Raw genomic sequence first — 22,855 nt, forward strand, 5'->3', positions numbered from 1 at the left:
ACGTGGGAAGTGGTGGAGGGAGGGTTACGTGCATTGGGGGTTCCGTTTTCCCTCGGCCTCCTTGCCGCCAGGGGCCAGGGTGAGAGGGCAACCAGCCACTGGCGCCCCCATCCCGATTTCCCACCAGCCGGTGGCTGGACGCTTTGCAGCCTCCTCCCGCTGCTGAGGGTGTGACCCGAGAGGGGGCCGCGGCGCCGCGGGCTCCCCCTGCGGCCGCCCCCTCACATACACACAGACACACACGCTCCGCCGCCGGAGCTGTCACCGGCCACCCCAGGCCCGAAGAGGGGGCGCGGAGAGCCGCGCTGCGGGGCTCAGGCGTGGAATCATCCCGCCGTACTTCCCGGCTTCCAGGGCCGCCGCGGTCAACGCCCGGGAGACCAGCAGCCCCGGGAGAGGGGCTCGCTTGAGGCCGGGCCGCCGCTGCTGGGGGCGGGCGGGCGCCCGCGTCCCCTTCTGCGCGATTTGGCGCCGCCGCCTCTCCTCCTCCTGCGGGGTAACAACACTACTGATCTATTGCTCTACCCAACGTCAGTAGGGCCACTGCCGAGATTATCATCCTCTCCATCCTTACCGCCGATCTGCTAATATTGGACTTGCTGGTGGCGGCGCCGGCGGCGGCGGCGGCGGGAGTCTCGCTGCCCTCACCCCCACCCTACCCCCCCCGCCCCGCGCCCCAGCTTCCCCACCATGTCCTAGAAAAGGTGAGTGCAGCGACAGTCACTTTGCGCTGACAGCGGCGGGAGGGGGCCCGGGGAGCGCAGAGGCGGCCCTGGGGAAGACAGGGTCCGCGTAGAGGGCGCCGGTGGGCGAACCGAGGTGGGCTGTGGGCAGGAGACCAGGTGCCCGCGAGGCCGCCTCCGGGCAGGGGTGCTGGGCGACAGGCGAGCGATCGCGGCGGTTGTCCCTGCAAAATCTAACCTAGATTTTACAAGAAGCTGAGATCCAGGGCAAGACCTACCCTCCGTAAAGGAGGTAAAAACTTAGTAAAAGAGACACGTCCATTCCCTTAATAATGAATAATTTGTCAGCGCAGGCTGAGCCGCCGCCTCCTCGCCTGCCCGGGCGCTAGCTAGGTTCCGGACTTCCCTCGCTCCTGCCTGCCGCCCGCGGTCGGCCCGGTGCGATCGATGTCAGGCTGCTTGCCTGGCCGGGAGAGCGCGCGTGACGGCGGGCCCCGCGGGAAAGTTGGGACACTTGGCTGGGACTCCCGGCTGCAGGGTCCCGGGGGCCGCTCCGCGCAGGGGACTGCTAAGCACCGGAGTCGCCCCCGCCGCCAGGGAGTTCCCTACCTGGAGCGGCGGCGAATTCGAGTCTTCCTGGGTTCGGGGTCTGTAATCCCGAAGCTTAATTACTGTAAAGAGAGGAGGGGCCTTTGGGCACAGACAGGTTGACCCCCCCCCCCCGCCCTCCGACTTTGGCGGGTGCGAGGCAAGGGTGAGGCGGGAGGCTGCACAGCTGCCACCACCGGGTGCGGGTCGCCGAGGGCCGGGGGACCAGATTTAGGTGTGTACGTCACTGGTGCTGACTCCGGGCCAGCCGGGAGCCCAAAACGGAGCCTCAGACGCGGAGTCTCAAAGTCCTTAGAAATCAAAGAAGCCCTTCCTTTTGCTTAGTAACTACAGCGTTTGGGTGGGCGAGAGGAGAGTCGAGATGGGGGCGGTTGGAGGGAAACCGAAATTTCTTCTTGCAGACACTCGATCCTTAGAAAACACTGATTTCTTCCCCCTCCTGTGTGTTTCTCCCAATTATGTGCACCCCTCCCACCCATTATAAAGAAGTGAATATCCTCGATGGTAAGCTTTCAAATTGAGCTAGTGGAAAAATCCAATACTAAACTAATAAATGCACCAACAAAATCATAAAGGAGAGCAGCAGCTCTTGACCCTGGCACTTTTTTTTTTTTTTTTTTTTTGATGGGGTGGGTGGGAGAGACGCTGCGTTTAAAGGGCTTTGGCTGCACTGAAATCACCCGCTTTTCCTGCACGGTTAAAACAAGGAAATTCAAATCGAGTGGGAACGTGATCCTCTTGCTCGCTGGCAGCGACGCTGCGGCTGCTCCGCTGAGAGGTAACTCGCAAGACCGAGGAAAGGGGCGGGGAGAGGAACCTTAGGGGTCGGGTAAAGCCCACTAGGAGTCCTCCCCTGCGCGCGGACGCTGTGGGCGGTGCCTGGGCCAGGGCTGCCGCTCACCTGGCGCTGCAGGTGGAGAGCATGAGGGACCAACACCTTGACTGGATCTCGGAAAAACCGACTTCTTCCGCGTCACCACACTTTTAACGTCTTTCCAGATAGCCTGAGGTCAGCCAGGAGGAGAGTCAGGTGGGCGCGAGCAAGTTTGGGGCAGTCGAGCGAGAGGGGCGGGGGGCAGCGTGTGGAGGGTGCCTAGTGCCCAGTGTCGTAGCTGCCGCCCGGCACCTCAAGCGCCCGCCGCTGCTGCGGCTTTAAGGGAGCTGCCGAGTCTAGGCTGTGTCGCAGCAACTTTGTATCAGTCATGTCGCCCTCCTGGTGACTGACAGCCGGCATTGTCCAATGAGAAACCCGCCTGGCCTGTGCGGCGTGGAGCCTTGCTTCCCTCCGGGCCAATAGGAAGGGCTCAGGGGGGCGGGATAGCAACCTGAACTTTATCTGGACATGTGACCACCCCGGCCCTGGAGCTGGCCCACTCCCCCTCCGGGCTTTCGCCCGCCCTCTCTCCCTTCCCACTTCGCCAGCCCTGGCCCTGGCCCTGGCCCTGGCCCTGCCCCCTCCTCTCCGCCCCTCCGCGCCCGGGGTGTCATTGGACCGGGGAGACGCAAGCCAACTTCAGGCTGCTCGGAGGAAGCCCGTGCAGTCACCTGGGTGCAAGAGCGTTGCTGCCTCGGGCTCTCTCACTGCAGGGAGAGCGGCACTCGCTGGCCTGGATGTGGTTGGATTTAGGGGGGCTCCGCAGCAGGGGTGTCGTGGCGTTGGCGAGCGCTGCAACAGGTAGACGCCGAGAGACGGACCCCGGCCGAGGCAGGTGTGTAGGGGTGCGCCCGGGGCGCCGCTTGCCTGACTCGGCTTGCGGCCGCGGCGCGGGAGCGTGCACTTTGCAGGGAGAAGTGGCTGCGTAATTCGGAGGCACAGTCAGTATGGTGCTGCGTGCTTGTTGTTTTGTTTTGGTTTTCCACTTTTTACCCCCTTTGGCCGCCAGAGGACTATTTTGGGAAAGTTTGGCCACTTTGGATAAATGCCCTCTAACGAGCAGCTTTCAACCGCCTTTGGCAGTGGGAGGTCTACCTCCCTTCTCTTTCCCCAAGGATGAATTTCGGATCGTTTTCCTTATACAATTTTTTTAAAGGACGTTTGAATAATATTTCTTTCCTCTATCAATTGCGGAAGCACCCAAATCTTAGCTGGAGGTGTAGTAGATAAGGGCAGTTGAAGGAGATACAGATCCTGATGCAGCCTGTAAGAAGAGGGCTCTGGAAATTAGTGCATTTCCCGTTCCCTAGTATTTATAAAACTCTTGAGAAAGGCTAATGCTTTCTGTGGCAGCAGTAGGAATTCTAAAGGCAGGGGAGAAAGGATGAAGCTTCTTTAGGTGTCATCCGTACCCTACTATACTGAATTTAGGTGCATGGCTTTTCCTACTGAATTTTAAAAGACCGGGTTTAAATCATAATGGTTTATGGCACCTTCAGTTTTAACTATTTATTATAACCTGGAAGTTAGAAAAACTTTGATAGCAGACAAGTTTTGAAAGCGGTGAATTTCTAATGCACTTAAATTGCTTTTTAACATTTGTATGGCCATTTCTTTAGGTGCTGTTATTGATGGTATTTACATAGTAATGATAACAGCGTTCTCCATCTGTGAAGTTTTAATTTTATGTTTGAGTTCATGGCACACTATCGTTGAAATGCCTGAGGATAGGAGTAAAAAAAAGGGGGGGGGGAGCTTTTTCCTTTAAGGGAGAGGTAGTTTGGCTTGGGGATTTTGGAAAGATCAGGTGGCTCAGTGAATTAGGTGAGTGAATAGAAATCAGGTGTACTCAGTTCTAACTGGTTCTCCCGCTCTCTTAGGTGACCTTGGGCAGGTTTCTATCATTTACCTCATGTATAAAAGAGGAGAACATAATAATAGTTCTGTAGTAGGTATGACAGAAAAATAGTTACATACAGCAAACTTTCACAGCAATGCAACCAGTGAAAATTGTGAAATTCTTAAGGTTCTGTCTTTTAAGATGCCGTATTACAGTGAAATAACTATAGAAAATATGTTTTAAATGGGACTGTTTTGGGGGTATTAAAAGTGAAAGTGTTTTCAGACAAAATACAAATTCACAAGAATCTTTGTTAGTATTCCTGAAAAAAAACAAAACAAAACAAAACCGCTATTTCCTTATGGAAAAGCGCAATTTAACACAGACTGTAAAACATAAAAATTTTAAAGTCAGGTTTTTCCTTTGCCAAAATAGTGTTTAAGAGCATATGAATGGCTTAAGGTAGAACTTTTGTCAGTGCTTTTCCTTACTTCTGTGAAATTTCCTTTATGTTTTGGGGGAGGCCATTTGCATGAAAATTAAAGGGTCAAAATAATTTTTGTCTTTGTCCCAAGAGAGCCTCTGTTATAGTTTCTGCTGTAAGGGAGACAAGTCTGATTTTATATAAGCTAGATATGTATACATGAAGTGCCTGCTTCGTCATCTAGTTAGTAACAAAAACTTTCCCTTTACCCTCTGGGTATTAAGTTCTATGAGGAGTATAATCATCAACTAGTATTTTCAGTATTTATTACTAAGTTCAGGTTAACTGAAATTCTGCTCAAGCCATGGTTATGCCATTTCCAAAAAGACAACCAGGCTTTCCTGGACTACATAGGAAATAAATGCCGAACCTCATCTATTTGTTTACAGAGAAGACTGATTAAAATAATGGGAACTCAGCATAAAATATTTTAATACTCCTAAGTTTTTAAAAACTCTGATCTTTAAAAATGTTTCCAGTGGAAGCCATGCAGATACTAGATGTCCTCTATTTTTTTGTGCCTGACAGTTGCCAACTTTTATTTACTTTGTTGAGAGGTGCATTTAAAGTTGGTAGATGAAAACAATACCTTACACAGAACTAATTTAGATTTCAGCAAAGCCTTTTGCAAATTCTTTAATGATAGCCCTGTCAATAACATGGTGAAATGCAGGCTGTTTTATGTTATTGTTAAGAGTTCAAGGCTAGCCAAACAGGACTTGGAAAGTTGTGATCAGCTGCATGATGTTAGTGATAAGGTGCTTCCTTGTAGAGTGCTTTAAGATTGTACTTGCTGGCTATCTCCCATATAGATTCTCTTCGAATCTTCATGTAGCTTCACAAGTCTGAGATTTGGCTCCTGCTTTAGGGCAGAGTGATGAAAGGCATCCCTTAGAATATTAGTAGGTGTTGTGGAAAAAGGGGGCAGTGGCCAAGTTATTTAGGGGATGCTGGAATAAAAAGAAACAGGTTTCTGCACTGTAAAACTTCTCAGAAGTTTAGCATGCAGATTTACACTGTGAAACTTCAGAAAAGCAATAAGTGATCATCTTTTCCAAAAGAACATTTGGAGGATGGATTTTTGGAAAGGGATCTGAAGATAGGGATTCTCCTTTCAGACTGTTGCTTAGGGTGGGGGTGGGGTGGGGGGGAGTGGAGATGAGAAAGGAAGCTGTAGGTGGAAGGTGGGGAGGCTGGAGACTTTGGATGTCTCTGGCAAGGGGCCCTAGGCAAGGGTGACCTGCAGGCATTAGGGTAGAGGGTTGTGCAGTTTACTGAGATAGGGAATGTGGGTTTATGGACAGGGTTCAGGGCGGGAGGTGGGGGGGGGTGATACACAGAAGATGTTCAGTTTTGAACATGAATTGACATGTTTCTTGTGTTTAATGAATTTGGACCTGAAACATCTATACCTTAGATGTGCATCTATTCAAGTTTGGTATGGGGAGGACAGAATATTCTTAGGTAGAAGTAGAAGCGCAGAATGCTTGAATTTGCAACCTATGGTTACAGCTAAATGGTTTTTCAGTAAAGTAAAAAAGGTCAGTATTAGCAGTTTAAGTCCCATTTCAATACATATATACGTATGTGTGTGTATATATATATATACACACACATATTTCAACTTGTCTTTTATCCACACTAAATTTTTTGGCCGGCATTACCAGATAAACACCTCAACTGTTGTAATTTGATTTATTTTCCCCTGTTTTGTGTTGACTTGTGATTAGGAATTTATAGAATAATATTCTTTAAAAGGTTACATGCTAGATTTTAGTAGTCACAAATTGACTTGATTATAAGAGCTAACATTTTTTTATTTGTACTGGGCTATCTGCTTGGGTTGCAGTGGTAAAATTAAAGTTTCTGCCTACTGAGAACTTAAAATGTAGTGTAGAATACAGAGAAGTAAGAGATAATTAAAATAACTTAGACAATTTAGGCATTACATGTCATTATAGAGCCTTGTGATTATCTATTGCCAATTTATTTAGTAGAGCCATTCTATTATTTTTCTATGTTAATTACTATAAGTTCTGTAGCAAAAGGACTTCCTAGTCTCTTTTCCTGAGGGGAAGCTAGAGGGAATGGGGGTAGTGAGTGGCCAAGGGAGAAGAGGATGAGAGGCCTAAAGTAATATTGGTGTACAGAACTGCAGAAACTTCATCAGACTTTTATCTGGGTCATGGATTGTTGACACACCTGAAAGGATTTGAAAAATGCATACATAATGATTTTAGCAGTTTTGTATATTAAAATGTACAAATGAAATTTTTACTAAGAATGAGTTAATTTTCTTTAAGATAGGTTTCTTTATAGAGTGGTGGTTCTCAAAGCAGGGGGCATTTGGCAATGTCTGGAGACCTTTGTGGTTGTCACAGCTGGATGTGGGGAGTGCTACTTGCACATAGTGGGTAGGTGTCCGGGTTATTGCTAAACATCTTACAATGCATAGGACAGACCTTCACCACAAAGAATCATCAGGCCCAAAATGTCAGTAGTGCCAAGGTTCAGATACCTTGGTGTAGAGAGAGACCTGGGATCAAATTCCAGCTCTGCCACATAGATATGTGGCCTGTGCCTTGGTTTCCCCAATATATCATTTGGATACTACTATAGTCAATCTCATAGGGTTTTTAGTGTGAATAAGAGGCTCATAATGTGGCATCGGATTATACAGTACATAGGATTATATAAATATAACCTATTACAATTATTTTGTCTATGAAATAAATTTATATAGAGAGCCAATAGATATGATTGTATATCTAAAAAAAAAAAAAAAATACACCTGTGGGCTTTCTGAGGATGAGGACTGTGCCTGTTTTGTTTATCACTACAGATTCAGTGACTGGTTGTAGGCCCAGGATGTAGCACACACTTGGTAAATACTTGTTGAATGAATGAACACATAAATTGTCAGGACTCATCTCAAACTTCTTCCATTTACTGCTGAAAATAAAACTGTCTCTGCTGGAAGTCTTTATAGTAGAGGTACCACTAAGTAAGGATGCGTGTCAAAGTCCCTGCCAGCATTGAAATATGGAGAATCTCGTGCTGACATTCCCGAGCTATCATACTGCCTCTCTATGGAGCTATGGACCATTTTAATTAATCAGGATACATGAATCTTTACTTTTCAAAACTGACATTACGTTATCCTCATCACTAATCCATTTTAAGAAAGTCTTATTTTTTTAAAAAATAGTTCTTAAATTATTTTTCCTGTGATAATTCACTTGATAACTTTAATTTCGTATTGAGAAAGGGTAACATTGATTGTATTTCTGTATTGTTTTTAATAAAGCCATGTATTGGATATGGAAAGCAGCTGCTTGAAAGACTCAAAGGTTTTGGAGTTAGAAGATTTAGTTTTAAACCCAACTTCATCACTTACCACATCTTTGACCTTGGGCAAGTCACCCACATCACTAAGCCCTTCCTTTCCTCCTTGCCTGCCTCATCAGTCCCCAGGATTACTCAGAATATTAAATAAGTTAACATTTATAGATATTCTTTGCAAATCTAAAGGCTGTGTTATAGCAAACATGTTACTTTTATTTAGATGCAAAATAATTTTATATGATTGCTGCTTATAGTCTAGCTTCTGGACAAGTTATATAGTCAGTACTGTTATAACAGCACCTAAAAAGGTAACAATTTTAATGTAACTAGAAGTAATGCTTATAAGTAGAATATGTATGTATAGCTTAGTAAATGGAATTTTAGAATGTCTTCTAGAGTAATATTGCTATAAATGACTCTAATTCAATTTTTTAATATAAATTTATTTGTTAGCTATGGAGACCAAAGGCTACCACAGTCTCCCTGAAGGTCTAGATATGGAAAGACGGTGGGGTCAAGTTTCTCAGGCTGTGGAACATTCTTCCCTGGGACCTACAGAGAGGACCGATGAGAATAACTACATGGATATTGTCAACGTAAGCTGTGTTTCCGGTGCTATTCCAAACAACAGTACTCAAGGAAGCAGCAAAGAAAAACACGAACTACTCCCTTGCCTTCAGCAAGACATTAATCGGTCTGGGATTTTAACATCTGATATTAAAACTGAGCTGGAGTCTAAGGAACTTTCAGCAACTGTAGCTGAGTCCATGGGTTTATACATGGATTCCGTAAGAGATGCTGACTACACCTATGATCAGCAGAACCAACAAGGAAGCATGAGTCCAGCAAAGATTTATCAAAATGTTGAACAGCTGGTGAAATTTTACAAAGAAAATGGCCATCATCCGTCCACTCTAGGTGGTGTGAACAGGCCCTTGAGATCCTTCATGTCTGACTCTGGGAGCTCTGTGAATGGTGGGGTCATGCGTGCCATTGTTAAAAGCCCTATTATGTGTCATGAGAAGAGCCCATCTGTTTGCAGCCCTCTGAACATGACATCTTCAGTCTGCAGCCCTGCTGGAATCAGCTCTGTGTCCTCCACCTCTGCCAGCTTTGGCAGTTTCACAGTGCACAGCCCTATCACCCAGGGGACTCCTTTGACATGCTCCCCTAATGTTGAAAATCGAGGCTCCAGGTCACACAGCCCAGCACACGCCAGCAATGTGGGCTCTCCTCTCTCAAGTCCATTAAGTAGCATGAAATCCCCAATATCCAGCCCTCCGAGTCATTGCAGCGTAAAATCTCCGGTCTCCAGTCCTAATAATGTTACTCTGCAATCCTCTGTGTCTAGCCCTGCAAACATCAACAACTCAAGGTGCTCTGTTTCCAGCCCTTCCAACACAAATAACAGATCCACGCTTTCCAGTCCAACTGCTAGTACTGTGGGATCTATCTGTAGCCCTGTAAACAATGCCTTCAGCTACACTGCTTCTGGCACCCCTGCTGGATCCGGTGCAGCCCGGGATGTGGCTCCTAGTCCAGACACACAGGAGAAAGGTGCTCAAGAGGTCCCCTTTCCTAAGAGTGAGGAAGTAGAGAATGCCATCTCCAACGGTGTGACTGGTCAGCTTAACATTGTCCAATACATAAAACCGGAGCCAGATGGAGCTTTTAGCAGCTCATGTCTAGGAGGAAATAGCAAAATAAATTCTGATTCCCCATTCTCAGTACCAATAAAACAAGAATCAACCAAGCATTCATGTTCAGGTACCTCTTTTAAAGGGAATCCAGCAGTAAACCCATTTCCATTTATGGATGGCTCATATTTTTCCTTTATGGATGATAAAGACTATTATTCTCTATCAGGAATTTTAGGACCACCTGTGCCCGGCTTTGATGGTAACTGTGAAGGCAGTGGATTCCCAATGGGTATTAAACAGGAACCGGATGATGGGAGCTATTACCCAGAGGCCAGCATCCCTTCATCTGCTATTGTTGGTGTGAATTCGGGTGGACAGTCCTTTCACTACAGGATTGGTGCCCAAGGTACAATATCTTTATCACGATCGGCAAGAGACCAATCTTTCCAACACCTGAGTTCCTTTCCTCCTGTTAATACTTTAGTGGAATCATGGAAATCACATGGCGACCTGTCATCTAGAAGAAGTGATGGATATCCGGTTCTAGAATACATTCCAGAAAATGTAACAAGGTAAGTTGGTTTTTTCCTCCTTTTTTGAAAATCATGGCTTTATAAAATGTTGAAAAAGTTTTTATAATAAATGTAAACACGTTTCAGTTTACTGTTTTACGTGTTTTCAGCATGGTCATTTAGTGCCCCCTCTTTCCTTGTTGGTATAATGTTACTGCTTTTTTGAAGTAGAGAAACAAAAAATTCTTATTATCTTTTAGAAAATATTTGTGTTGATTGTGAAGGAGCATATATGGGTATCCCCTCCCCCCCTTCCCCATTGCCTGTTGTAGGTGTTTGGGAAAAGTTTGTTTTCTCCTGCCTGTTACTATATTTACTTTAGCAGACTAGTGTTAGATGATTTTTGTCTTTAGCTGTACACTGGTTTACTAGAATTGTTTTACATTTGTTTCTTTGTGGTCTTTTTTTCCTTAGCTTTTTTTTTTTTATTAATCACTTCATTGGTTGTGAAATATGAAATTGAACCCCAAATCTGTTACCCACGAGCTCTGTATCCTCTTTGTCCTTTTCTGGGTAGGTTAATTGTATGTAAGTCATGGTTTTCAATACAAATAAATTATTTCCATAACTGTTGAGGGCTTTTAAAGACTCAGCACATCTAAAATTACTAAGTGGACAGTCTTGCTTTCTTACTCATATTGGAAGTGAAATATGTCACTGCAGTTTTGAGTTGGTATAACTTTTAAGATCTGCAAGAAGACATACTTTGCTTACTGTAAAATATCTCTTGACTTTCCTTTTTGCAGATAGCATGTTGTATATATTTAGAAAAAAACAAGAGGCTTTCGATATGACTGTAAAGGGTGGTTCTAAGTTATACAATGAATACTTGCATTGGACTTTGCTTCAGTACTGTTTTTATTACATGGTTGTGATAAATGACCCCTTTATTGAACATATAAAGAATAGATGTCCTAGATACAGTTCTTTCCTTTGGCAGTTAGGAATATGTGGATTTGTCCCTTAAAAACTTAGGTTGTGGGAAATATGTTCATCCCATTAACAATATAGGGTTTACGTGTATTTCTGTATCTTTCTCCTTCTCTTCTCTTATGAGCCAAAAGCTAAAACTTTAATTCGTGCATTTTTTCCTTGTCTTTGATTCAAACCTTGCTCCTCTTGCCTTTATGGAAGCAAACATTCTATTAAAGGATACGTTATTACAGTTCTTGATAGCATGAATGATCATATTCTGATACTGCCTCTCTTAAATTCTGAACCCTAATGCAAGGTAGCCTGAGATAGCATGGCTTTCATCAGAAACAAACTCAGCATGTGGTCTCCTGCTAGTGCATTGTTTTACTTTAGAGAAGGAAATTTTGCACATGATGTCGATATTTTTGTAAGTGATGTTTTTAGTGAGTTAGTATGAGGGAGTACAGCCTAGTAGTTATGAGCATGGCTGCCCTGGTTGAAATCCCAGCGTAATTGCTTTGTGTCCCTGTGCATATCCCTTCATCTCTGGGCTTTTAGTTTTCTTATCTGGAGGAAAAAGAAAAAAGAAAAAAGAAAAAAGAATTCTATAGTACCCATCTCAAAGGTAGTTAAGATAATTGAGTTAATTTTGCATATCATCTGGTATGCAATAGGTATTCTATACATTTTAGCTGTGACTGTTAACGTTTGATTAGTTCGCACAATCTTTAGCTTTCATATCCTTTAGTTTTGTGTTTTCTTCATTATATGAAATTACAAAATAGTTTAAAGAAATATTTTATACGTAATTGAAAGAAATATTTGTTGATAATTCTTATTAAATTCTACTCTTACTATTTTTTATGGTTAGGCATGCATCATACATTTGTCGCTACATATTTATTTGCTTTTATAGTTTTGAAGGCTATTGCTTTGCGTAATGATATTTCTGGTAGCAATAGTAGAGGTAGAGTAGATAAAATCATTAGTTCTCTGCTTTCTTTTGTTCTGTATCCTATTTCTGCTATTTGAATTGTAGGTTTTACACTCAATTCCTGAAGCCCCTCCCAATGTTCTAGTGACCCATAGCCTTAAACATATTAATATGAATCAGTGACCTTGAGCCTACTCTGCATTTGTGGGGCACTGGAGGTGTTGTTCAGTGTCTCTTCTGGAGAACTCCAAAATTCTTTACATACGTGTTAATATAGTCAGAGGGGATTCATTTTGTTTACACACAGGTTGGTATTATGCTAGTCAGTGTAAGTTTCCCCAAAACTTTAATAACAAAGCTTTAATGTTATGAAGTCTCTTATAGCGTACTGATTCTTGACAGCTTTTTCTGGTGAGTATTATTCAAACCAATTTGTTTTGGGAAAAGTTTTCAATTAGCAATAATCGCGCCTCGGATAAACCTCATTGGCTACGATACCGCCACTGCGCAAAGCTGAAACCTACTTGTTTTGATCATTCTCAGAATAAAGGCTCAAGGATCGGAAGATACTTAGATATTTTTCTAGATTTCAGTCCCCATGTTATAATATTTAATTTAACCTCATCCATGCTTCATCACCAGTCTCTTATTATTTAATGTCTTTTGGATCAAAATCCAGCCTTTTGGTCTATATCTTAATATGGGATGATGATACCCCGTTCCGGGGGATGTGGAATATTTGAAGAATTACAGGTTGTGGAGGATCAAGGCGGTGTGTGACTGTTCCTAGGTTTCATAATAACCTTTGTCTTTAGATTGAACTCTAAACTGTTTTCTAGTAGGTCTCAAAGTGTTGTTTGGGATTCCTGAGACCCTTTCAAGGAGGTTCATGAAGTGAAACATCACACATCGGTAAAAGGTCCACTCAAAATGGAGAATAGACCAGTGGCTTTTAATGTAATAGTTTATGAAAAGTTCATAACATAGTTTCAGATCCACGTTGCAACTAACCTTTAAGAAATTACTCACAGGCAGTTTTCAGTGTAGTATCAAAGAATCACATCTGCCATTATCTCTAATGACCATTAAAATGCTCGTCCTTTTTCCAGCAACATACCTGTGTGAAGCCAGATTTTCTTCATACACTTGAACCAAAACCTATCACCACACATTGAATGCAGAAGTAGATAGTAAAATCCAGCTGTCTTCTATTAAGTGAGACAATAGACTTGCAAAAATGTGAAACAGTGCCACTCACTCAAGTTTTTGTTTTGGGAAACAGTTATTTTTTTCACAAACATACGCTTTTGTTAACATGTAATGACTTCTTAGTTTTAAATGATTTAAAGTGAATATTAGGTTTAATTTAATACGGTAAATAGCATTAGATCTAACTTACATAAACAAAAGCTTTTTGGCATCCTCAGTACATTTTAAGAGTGGAAAGGTGTCCTAAGACCCAAAAGCTGAGAATTGCTGGTCTCTTTTATTCTGTACACCCTTTGGAGGTTAATGAAAAAAAGAGGTTATTATTTTATTTGTGTTAGCCTCCCTGAATATTATGCTAAGGAGGGAGTACCCTATTCAGATAAGAAAAATGGTTCTCATCTAGTTAATTTTTCAAGCTGATAGAAGTGAGTAATGGCTGTGAAGTGTGTGTTGTCCTCATCTCTGTGGGCATCCTGTGAGAGCAGTGACGAAAGCCATCTGTCTGTTAATCATTTCTAGTGAGTGGATTGCCTGGCCACCCAACTGTAAAGTAAATTATGACAGAAGCTGAATGTAAAGCTTTGAGGATGGACACTGGACCTGGTTGGGTCATGTAGATTGGAGTTTCCCTGTCAGCTAGGACACAAAACTGTGACCTTGGTGAGTCACAACTTCTCTGGGCCTCAGTTTCTTCGTAAAAAGTGAACATGTTGAACTCCGTGCTCTCAGAGGTCTGCCAGCCAAACTATTAAGTGGCTGTGAAGTTTCCTTGGAGTTCTGTATGTTAAAAATCAAAATAGAGTATCCTTTAACAGATTTGCTAATCTGGTTTCAAGTATATTTTAATCACAGGTGTAGTTCTGTAGTTTCCAGGGTGTTCTGGATAGAAAAATGTCATTGTCATTTATCATTTGAAAGTGAGTAGGGGTGAGTTATTTTACTTTGAAAAGCAGAATTTTTTTAAATCAGGTCTTTTATAAAATTTGATACAATGAATTTCTCATTCTTTTAATTTACACTCTTCCTTTTGAAAGCAATGTTTTTCTGTTGACACAACATTGATGTTTATGGCGATGGTCATAGTCACTTTGATAGCATCATAACAGTGCTAACATTGACTTAGACCTTTGAATATAAAGTTCACTGTTTCAAAGGGCATATTCTGGTAGGCTTCAAGACAGGTAATCCGGTATTTATCTTAATTGTGCTGCATTTTTTTTTTTCCATGAGAGAAGGAAACAATTTGGTAAATCACCTATAGCTGTTTTTTATTTTTCAATTGTCCCTAGAGTTTTTTAAAACTAACCTCCTGTAATAAAGCAACTTTGTTAGCAAACTTCCTGAGTAAACCATTGAGTTCTAAATATTCTCTGTGTAATGCAAAGTATGAAAGAGTGATGATGGGGGGGGGGCGTGGAATTGGATTAATTATTGGTGCTTACTCTAAAATCATTAAGAATTACTGAGGTCATTTGGAAGTGAAAACATGAAACTTTCTTTTTCTTATTATTTGTCTCACAAAATTTTGGTTTTTGAAATTGCTAGTGTACCTAGAATTTCTCCCGGTTAGTATTCTAAATAATATTTTTAGAAATGATTTTACAATGAGACTTGCTTCTCCTGATGATTCATTCACTTCCATTCATTTATGTTATTTTTGGTGAGAGTAGTGATAATTTTATTGAAAAAAAAAAAAAACCCTTAGTGCTTTTTAACAAATAAATCACTATGTACAGTGCAGTTTGATAAATTTTGCTTTTAACATTCCAAGTGTCCTAGGTTTATATGTCAGTGTGTCCACCTTTTATCACCTAAAGTATTAGTATACTTAGAACTGTTCACTTCATACTTAAAAAATGGAGATAAGAGCCCTGGTTTCAGTTAAATAAACTCAAATTATTCAACTTCAGGCTGTTTGCCTGCACAGCAGTGTTGTGCTAAAACTAGGACCTGGAGATGTAGCATTTATGGATTTGATGCTTTTTGCACTATTGAAATTCTGGATGTGTCTGACCTTTTCTATACTTGTAATGTTTAGAGTAATACCAGATGTTATGATGATCACAAGTAATTTAGGAGTAACACTTCACTTCTCCTGATGCTTTGATGTCATTAATTTTTTTCTCCAAATTATTTTTTCCAGGCTTTCAGCTGTTGCTTTAGCTTCATGCTACTCATCTACTGATAAAATTTCAGTTCTCTTGCCAAATAATGTATCATTTTCTTTCATTTACTAAATTCAAATCAGGAGAAAAATATTTGCTTCATTATTAAATTTAAATATAGCCATTAAATTGTATATTGTTGTGGACTGCATTCCAAAGTTTATTAGTGAAAACCCCCCAGGAAATATAAGTATGTTAAATGTATAGGTCTTCATCTTAAATTTTAGAATTTCTAGTTTTAAACTTGTCAAGTATAGGCTTTGTTTTCAGTTTTAAGAGTTTTATTTTGCTCTTTATATAGTAAAGTAATGATGAAGTTAAAATGTAATTACATATATGCACCAGTTAATTGATGCCTGGAAACCTCTGGATTTATGATTGTCAGTGGTAAGGCCTAGGCTAAAATTTCTTTGTAGAAAAGAGGTAGAAATTCCTTGTATTTATGCAAGAAATAGAAAACCCTAGTATAAGGAAGGAAAGAGAACAAACACAAAGTAATTTGAATCCTTAAAAATTCCCTAGGGGGAGAGAGAGAGAGAGAGCTAATAACTGTGACCTGAATTCACAACTGCAGCTGTGACTTAATTTTATCAATGAGGACTCCTTCATTGGCATGTATCCTCACCTTATAGATGAGGAATTGTTGAGATGTAGAAACAAAAAAAATTGTAATCTAAAATAAAATGAAGTAAGGTTTATAATGGGCAAAGTCAACTTTGGGTATTCTGATGGTAGAAGATTATCTAGGCAAGTTTTGGAAAATGGAGAGATGGGGTGGTGGTGGTCAGGATTGATATTTATCCTTAGTCTTAAAATTTTTGCAGGGAGTAGGAGTGGTCATTTTCTGATGGAGGGAGTTACATGAGCCAAACTTGGAGGCCGGCAGAAAACACCGAATATGGTCAGGCTGTATGGCTGACTGCGACACACAGGGAATTGGGGGGGGGAAGAAGGCCTGGAAGAGGTTAGTTAGTTGGAACTAGAAGGGAGTGGAACTTGAAAGTCACACTAAGAAATTTGTACTTAATTTGGGAGGTAATGAGGAACTATTGAAATGTTGGAGCAGGAAAGTGGCATGAGCTGAAGTGCACTTTGGGAAAAACCTTAATTAGGCAGTGGTTGTGGGGTGGAGCCTTGTTAAGAAGTTATTGCAACAGTACAGGGGGATGGGAACTTGACTCTGTCCAGAGCAATGAAAAAAAAGGGGACAGATGTGAGATATTACAGAAGAAGCCCTTGTAGGAGTTGATTTTTATATAAATTTTATTTTTGAAATAATCGCAAACGTAAAAAAAAATTAGGTCCATTATGAAGATTTATAAAGAAGGTTATTCACATAGCCACAATATAGCCATCAAAATCAAGAAATTAACATTAAGTTACTTGCTTTAGATCCATCTCGTACTTTTTCTGCCCCAGTCCTGGAGTCAGCTATTTTTCCAAGGACTGCCCCCGTTCCCGCAGATACTCTCCTGCCTATGATTGGGGTCTAACTCTTGTTCTGGGTCTCAGGGCCACATTCCCCCAACAGATGCCCTCCTTATTCCCCTCCAGCACTGACTCCCCTCGCTGGGCTATCCTCTCCGTGCTTGGGTTCTGATACTCTGCACTAGACCTTGTGTACACGTGGACACATGAATACCCCTCCCCACCCTGCATTGGGCATCAGAGCTACCCTTGGGCTTGGTGCCCCACTGTGGGCCATGACTGCTGTCCACACCCTATCCTGTACTGTGGATCTCTACTTTGCTATGTCTTGCCTAATGGTTTTAGGACTGAAGTATGAAGGAAGAGAAAGGAGAGCACTTGATACTTCCATAGAAATGGAGGGAGGGTCACGTATGTGGAAAATCAGCGAAAACTCAGCATGTTGTAAGTTTGACTGTCATGGATATGGTGAGCAATAATAGAAATGGAGAGGTCAAGAAGAATAGTAGCCTTGGAGAAGAAGTGATGATTGATCTTGGATGCATGAGTTTTTAGTTCCAGACTACCTCTGACTGGAAGAGTTCTCTCTATAGGCGGAAATGTTGATCTGGAGATGTAGGAGGACTCTTCCTAGAAGTGGCGGTTGAGGGGGTCAGTGTGGGTGCTGTTGCCCATCAAGAGACTGTATATATGACTCAGGTGTAGTTTGAAGTGTAGTCTGGGGGCACCTGGGTGGCTCAGTCATTAAGCGTCTGCCTTTGGCTCAGGTCATGATCCCAGGGTCCTGGGATCGAACCCCGCATCGGGCTCCCTGCTCTTTGGGAAGCCTGCTTCTCCCTCTCCCACTCCCCCTGCTTGTGTTCCCTCTCTCGCTATGTCTCTCTCTCTCAAATAAATAAATAAAATCTTTAAAGAAAAAAAACAAAGTGCATTCTACTAGGAATTTGGAGGAATAGAACCCCATTTAGGAGATGAGCAGCATATCCTAATAAAGGAGACAGGGAGTTGTTTAGAGAATCAACATAGTGCCAAATCATGGATGCCAAGGGAAAGAATCAGGTAGTCTTAGATTTTCCAAGTTAGAAGTGCTCTAAGGCTATCTATAAATCCAGCCCTAAAACTAAGGTCCAGAGAGATTACATGCCTTTTCCAGGATCCTACAAAGCAGTTGGAAACAGCTGGGAGTAGATCCTGCCCTTTTGTCTATTACATTATCCTTTCCTTCGGTGGGAGGTGGTGGTTCAAAACCTGATGATGGGGTGAGGACCGGAAATTGGACTGAATAGTTGGTGCTGGTGATTTTTCAAGAAGGAATTCTGTAGAGTGGTGGGAATGGGAATCAGACCGTGATTGGCTAAGGAGTAAGTTAAGGAAGGGAGAGACTTGGGGGATGCGGGCACAGTGTTTACCCTTGGGAGGCATCTGTTCAGTGGTAAAGAGAAAGGGTGAGAGAGGAGATTGTAGCACAAAGGAGCCACAGGATCAGAGTAAGGATTGTGTTGGACAGGTAAGCTATGAAGAGGGTGGCCGAGGAGACTGTGCCCTGATTGAGCTGCAGGGTGTAAGAAGGAGGGCAGATGATTGATGGCGGCAGTGTCCTGGGATGCTGAGAATAAAAGGGAGACTGCAGGTAGCCACAGGGTCAGATATTTAACTGCCCTGCTGAACCAGCACATGTAAGCAGTTACTGGCAGCCAGCGTCACTGTTTTTACAGATACGGAAACTGAGGCCCAGAAGGTATATGTGATTTGCCTAAGGCATATAGCAAAGGTAAACGAAGAAACAAATACTTGAGATAGAGAAGAAAACTGAATGTCCTAACAAAAAAAATAGACAGATGGATCTTTTAAAAACATAAATCAGATTATGTGGCTGATGTAAAGCCCTCTGGCTGCTTCTCATTGTAAGCGGCATAACGTAAACTAATCGAGGGCCTGAAAAGCACTGAAATATCAGACCTCTGACTACTTTATTTAGTATCTGTTTTTTTCCTTGCTCAGTCCCCACACTGACTGACCTTTCTGTGGCTCAGACCAACCAAGCCCCCTTCCCTCTGGGGGCCTCTATACTTAGTGTTCTCCCTGCCAAGAAGGCTCTGCCTCCAAATTTTGGTTGTCTACCCCTTCTTGTCACTTGGCATTAGCTCAGTTGTCACCCTCTCAGAGGCCTTCCCTGACATCCTATTTAAAGTGGTGCCACCCCCCCCAACCTTCTAACAACACATCACCCGCTTTTGTTGTCTTGAGAGCGCATACCTATCAGAAGTTATCTGTTTACTTGGCTTCCTCCAATTAGAATGTAAACTTCTGAGAGCAGGGCCCTTAGCTGTCCCATTTACCAGTACATTTGCCATACCTAAAACAGTGCCAGGTGCATTGTTGATGTTCAGTAAATCCCCACTGAACGAACGAATGAATTGGTTAGCAGAGGAACTTGGGGCAGGCATATATCTAGAATGACTAAGTGTTGGTGGTTATGGAAGACTAATAGAATTATTGTCAAATAACGGAGTTTTGTGGAGGTTAGCAAACAATTTTGGTGACCTCTATCAGTATATTTTTAAGGATTTTCACAAAAATAACACATGCTATTCTTGTTTTTTTCTAATCTCAACATAATAAAGTAGTTTGTAATGATGTATTACAATCTACATGGTGACACAGTCTTTATTTTGAGGTCATTTATTTTTAATTTGCAAACAGTAAAATTCACTCTTTTTGGTGTGCAATTTTAGAAGTTTTGCCAAGTGTATATTCTTGTAACCACCACCCACTCAAGAATAGTTGTGTCACCCACTAAAATTCCCTTGTGTCGTCCCTTCTCAGTCAACCCCTCTCTTCATTCCCAAACCCTAGCAACCATTTATGTTCCCCATCTTTGTAGAATTGTTTTTTCTAGGTTGTCATATAAATGGAATTACATTTTTTATAGGCTTTTAATTCTGGCTTCTCTTATTTAGCATGATGTACTTGATGTTCATTCATGTTGTTGCATGTATTATTAGTTTCTTTTTAGCGGCCGAGTAGTATTCCATTTATGGCTATACCACAGTTTGTTCATCCATTCACCTGTTGTTGTTTCCAGTTTTTGCTGTTACAAATAAAGCTGCTGTGAATATTCACATACAAATCTCTGTGTGGACATATGCTTCATTTTTCTTCAGTAAATACCTGTAGTTGGAATGGCTAGGTCATATGGTAGGCATAGGTTTAATTTTTAAGAAACTGTCCAGCTGTTTTCCAAAGTGGTTGTACCGTTATACAACTCTACCAGCAGTGTGCAAGAGCGCTGGTTCCATTACATCCTTGCCCACACTTGAGAGAGTCCATCTTTTTGGGACGCCTGGGTGGCTCAGTCGGTTAAGCGTCTGCCTTCGGCTCAGGTCATGATCCCAGGGTCCTGGGATCGAGTCCCGCATCGGGCTCCCTGCTCTGCGGGGAGCCTGCTTCTCCCTCTGCCTCTGTCTCTCTCTCTCTCTCGGTCTCTCATGAATAAATAAATAAAATCTTTAAAAAAAAAAAAGAGAGAGTCCATCTTTTTAATTTTAGACATTATGATAGGCGTGTAATGATAACTCATTGTCATTTTAATTGGCATTTCTCTAACGCCTGAATGATACTGAACATTTTTTCATGTGCTTCCTTGCCATTCATAGGCCTCCTTCTCATGCCTGTTAACTCTTTTGCCCATTTTTATTGGGTTGCTTTCTTCTTGAGTTCTGTTATCAGTGGATATTAATGTGAACTTTTGGACAGAAGACCCAGAACCAAGAGAAAGGTAGCTATTTAAATTTCACGGGGAAAAATAATAGACGGTTTTCACATTATTCAGTACCTACTGTGTTCTTAATGCAGTGAACAAACCACATGTCTTCCCTGTATTCCCCTCTGACTGGGGAGATGACTCACATGAGTTTATACGGCTTTTTTTTTTTTTTTTGGTTCTGTAATTATGTGTTTGATTGCATGATGCAGATAAGAACGGTTTCCAAAGATTAGAAACGAAAGACTTCTACGTGGGCTGGAATAGCCAAGGAAAACTTCATAAAGGAGGTGAATTTCAGTTGACATTTGAAGATTGGTGGTATTTGGTAGGGAGTAGAGATTTATCAGAGGAATAAGCAACAGCACAGGCCAGGTGTTTGGACAGAGGACAAATGAAGCCTGCTTGGGTGGTTTAATGGTATTTAGAGAAAACTAGATTATAGAATTCTGTGAGTGCCAAAAAGAAGTGTGTGGCACTTTTAATATATCATTATTAAACATTCTCATAACCTAAAAAGTGACAGAAAAGGGTAGAAAGGTAAATATGGTAAGCGAGATAAGAAATAGTGACTGAAACGAAAAAAGCAATTGAAAGGCTATCATACTGGTGATTCAAGCTAAGAGGATAAGTGCCTGAGTTGTCAGAATGTGGGCAAGGGGTAGAAGTTAAAGTTTGAAGGAAGAAATAATTGAATGCCAGATTATCAGACCCAAAGCCTGTTCCTTTCCATTATACCACTAAGTCATGTATGCTAACAGCCCCACAAAAAGGAGATTGCCACAGGGTATAAGGAATAAAAATAGTAATAAGGAGAAAATTTGAGCATAATTATGACTCTAAGAGAAAAGGAGTGAAATAATTTTATTTGGATGAAGGTAAAAGCTGATAATTTTGATACCAAAATAAAGTACTTTTTATTAGACTGGGAGAAAAAAAATACCCCTGGGAAATGGAAACAGGAAGAGCTGACTCCTGGTTTGACAAAGTTGGAAAACAAAAAATGATGTAAATGAATCAGAAATGTCGATTTGTGGAACTCAGACGTGTACATACGTATATAAATGACCAGAATCCTAGCTTGTTTGGAAGGCCATTTCTTGTGTCCTCAAGTAACTGGTGTTTGAATTAACAGTGCTCTTTCCAAAACTGGAAATGTGCTCATTTTCTTCCATCACATGTTAGAGTTTGTATTTACTTAATAAATATTTTTCTGATAAGTTTGAGAAGAGATTCCAAGTGCAGAGTTTGGGAGTGTAGAGATTTTAAATGGGAGCAGATATTCTTTAATTTACACCAATTTAGATTCTCCCTGTACTTTTGAAATGGAAATTATGTTCAGAGCAGCTTTTGTTCTTGAAACTAAGGTAACATGGAAGAATATATGGTCCCACAATACAAAGTATTTTTTTTCTCTGTTTCTCCATCATTTTCCAACCCAACTGAGGTAAATGTACATGTGAGGTATTCCTTTGAGACTTCTGGAAGCATTTGAGTTTTCTGTATGTGGCAGAAATATAATTTTGTTGACATATACCCTGTATTTTGGACTTGGTTGCTATGATTCAGGTGAAAACAGCACTTTCCCCCCCTCCTAAATACTGTTTTTTAGCAACCTGAAGAAACTGACAGATGAGTTACTGAGTCGAGGAAGGAGAGGTTATAAGCACAATAACCTTTCATAGTGAAAATCTAGAGCTAAGAACTCTTTATATAACTTCTGAAACCACTCCATGGAAGGGTCTTAGGTGTCTTTTAGCAGGTACCCCTTATTTTTAAGCTAATGTTCACTTAAAAGCTAAAGATTTTTATAACAGAGTATGACTGTGTGAATTGCACATTTGTTGAAGGATGAATTTGTTGCTGGTACCTGAGAATGGAAGAAATAAAACCAAAAATCTGTGAAAATGGCCTAACCTCTATGATTTCATAACATGGATGAAATATGCGCTTTTTTTTTTGTTTTAAATTTTAACTCTTGCCAATTTACTGTGGCAGAAATAATCAAATCTAGTATTATGAGAGTTATAAGGAGAATAGACCTAAAACAAGTTTTAAAAAATCAATGTTATTTTAACAGGGAAAATGACTAAATTTCTATGAATGTGTCAAAGTCTGTATACAGTCTTTCTCCTCCACACATGTAACTGATATTGTGCATGCTAACCTGATTTATTCAAGGCTTTTAATCAATGAAGAATGATCAAAGTTTCCCATACTGTTTTTAGTGTTGATGCTTCAGTTGCTTGGCTTTAAAAGGAGGTGCTCTTCCCTGGTCATTAGCTTAGGAGAGAGAAGAGAGAAAGACTATTACAAGACGGAAGAAAGGGAGATTTTTCAAAGAGGAATGCACTGCCACCTATAAATAACTAATACCAATTCTATTTACTGAAC

The 22,855-nt window shown here is 41.6% G+C and overlaps 1 protein-coding gene and 1 pseudogene across 1 annotated transcript in view; one reads left to right on the forward strand and one right to left on the reverse strand.

The window, feature by feature from the left end:
- Nucleotides 1-2,781: 2,781 nt before the first annotated feature.
- Nucleotides 2,782-22,855, forward strand: part of NR3C2 (nuclear receptor subfamily 3 group C member 2) — a 330,651-nt gene continuing 310,577 nt past the window's right edge. The window contains 2 exon segments of the mRNA XM_021698802.2: nt 2,782-3,001; nt 8,289-10,047. Coding sequence (XP_021554477.2) covers nt 8,291-10,047 — 1,757 coding nt within the window. The 5' untranslated portion in view covers nt 2,782-3,001; nt 8,289-8,290.
- LOC123324090 lies at nt 12,236-12,411 on the reverse strand (annotated as a pseudogene).

Source organism: Neomonachus schauinslandi, chromosome 2 (assembly GCF_002201575.2).
Source record: "Neomonachus schauinslandi chromosome 2, ASM220157v2, whole genome shotgun sequence".
In the NCBI taxonomy this organism is placed as follows: Eukaryota; Metazoa; Chordata; class Mammalia; order Carnivora; family Phocidae; genus Neomonachus; species Neomonachus schauinslandi.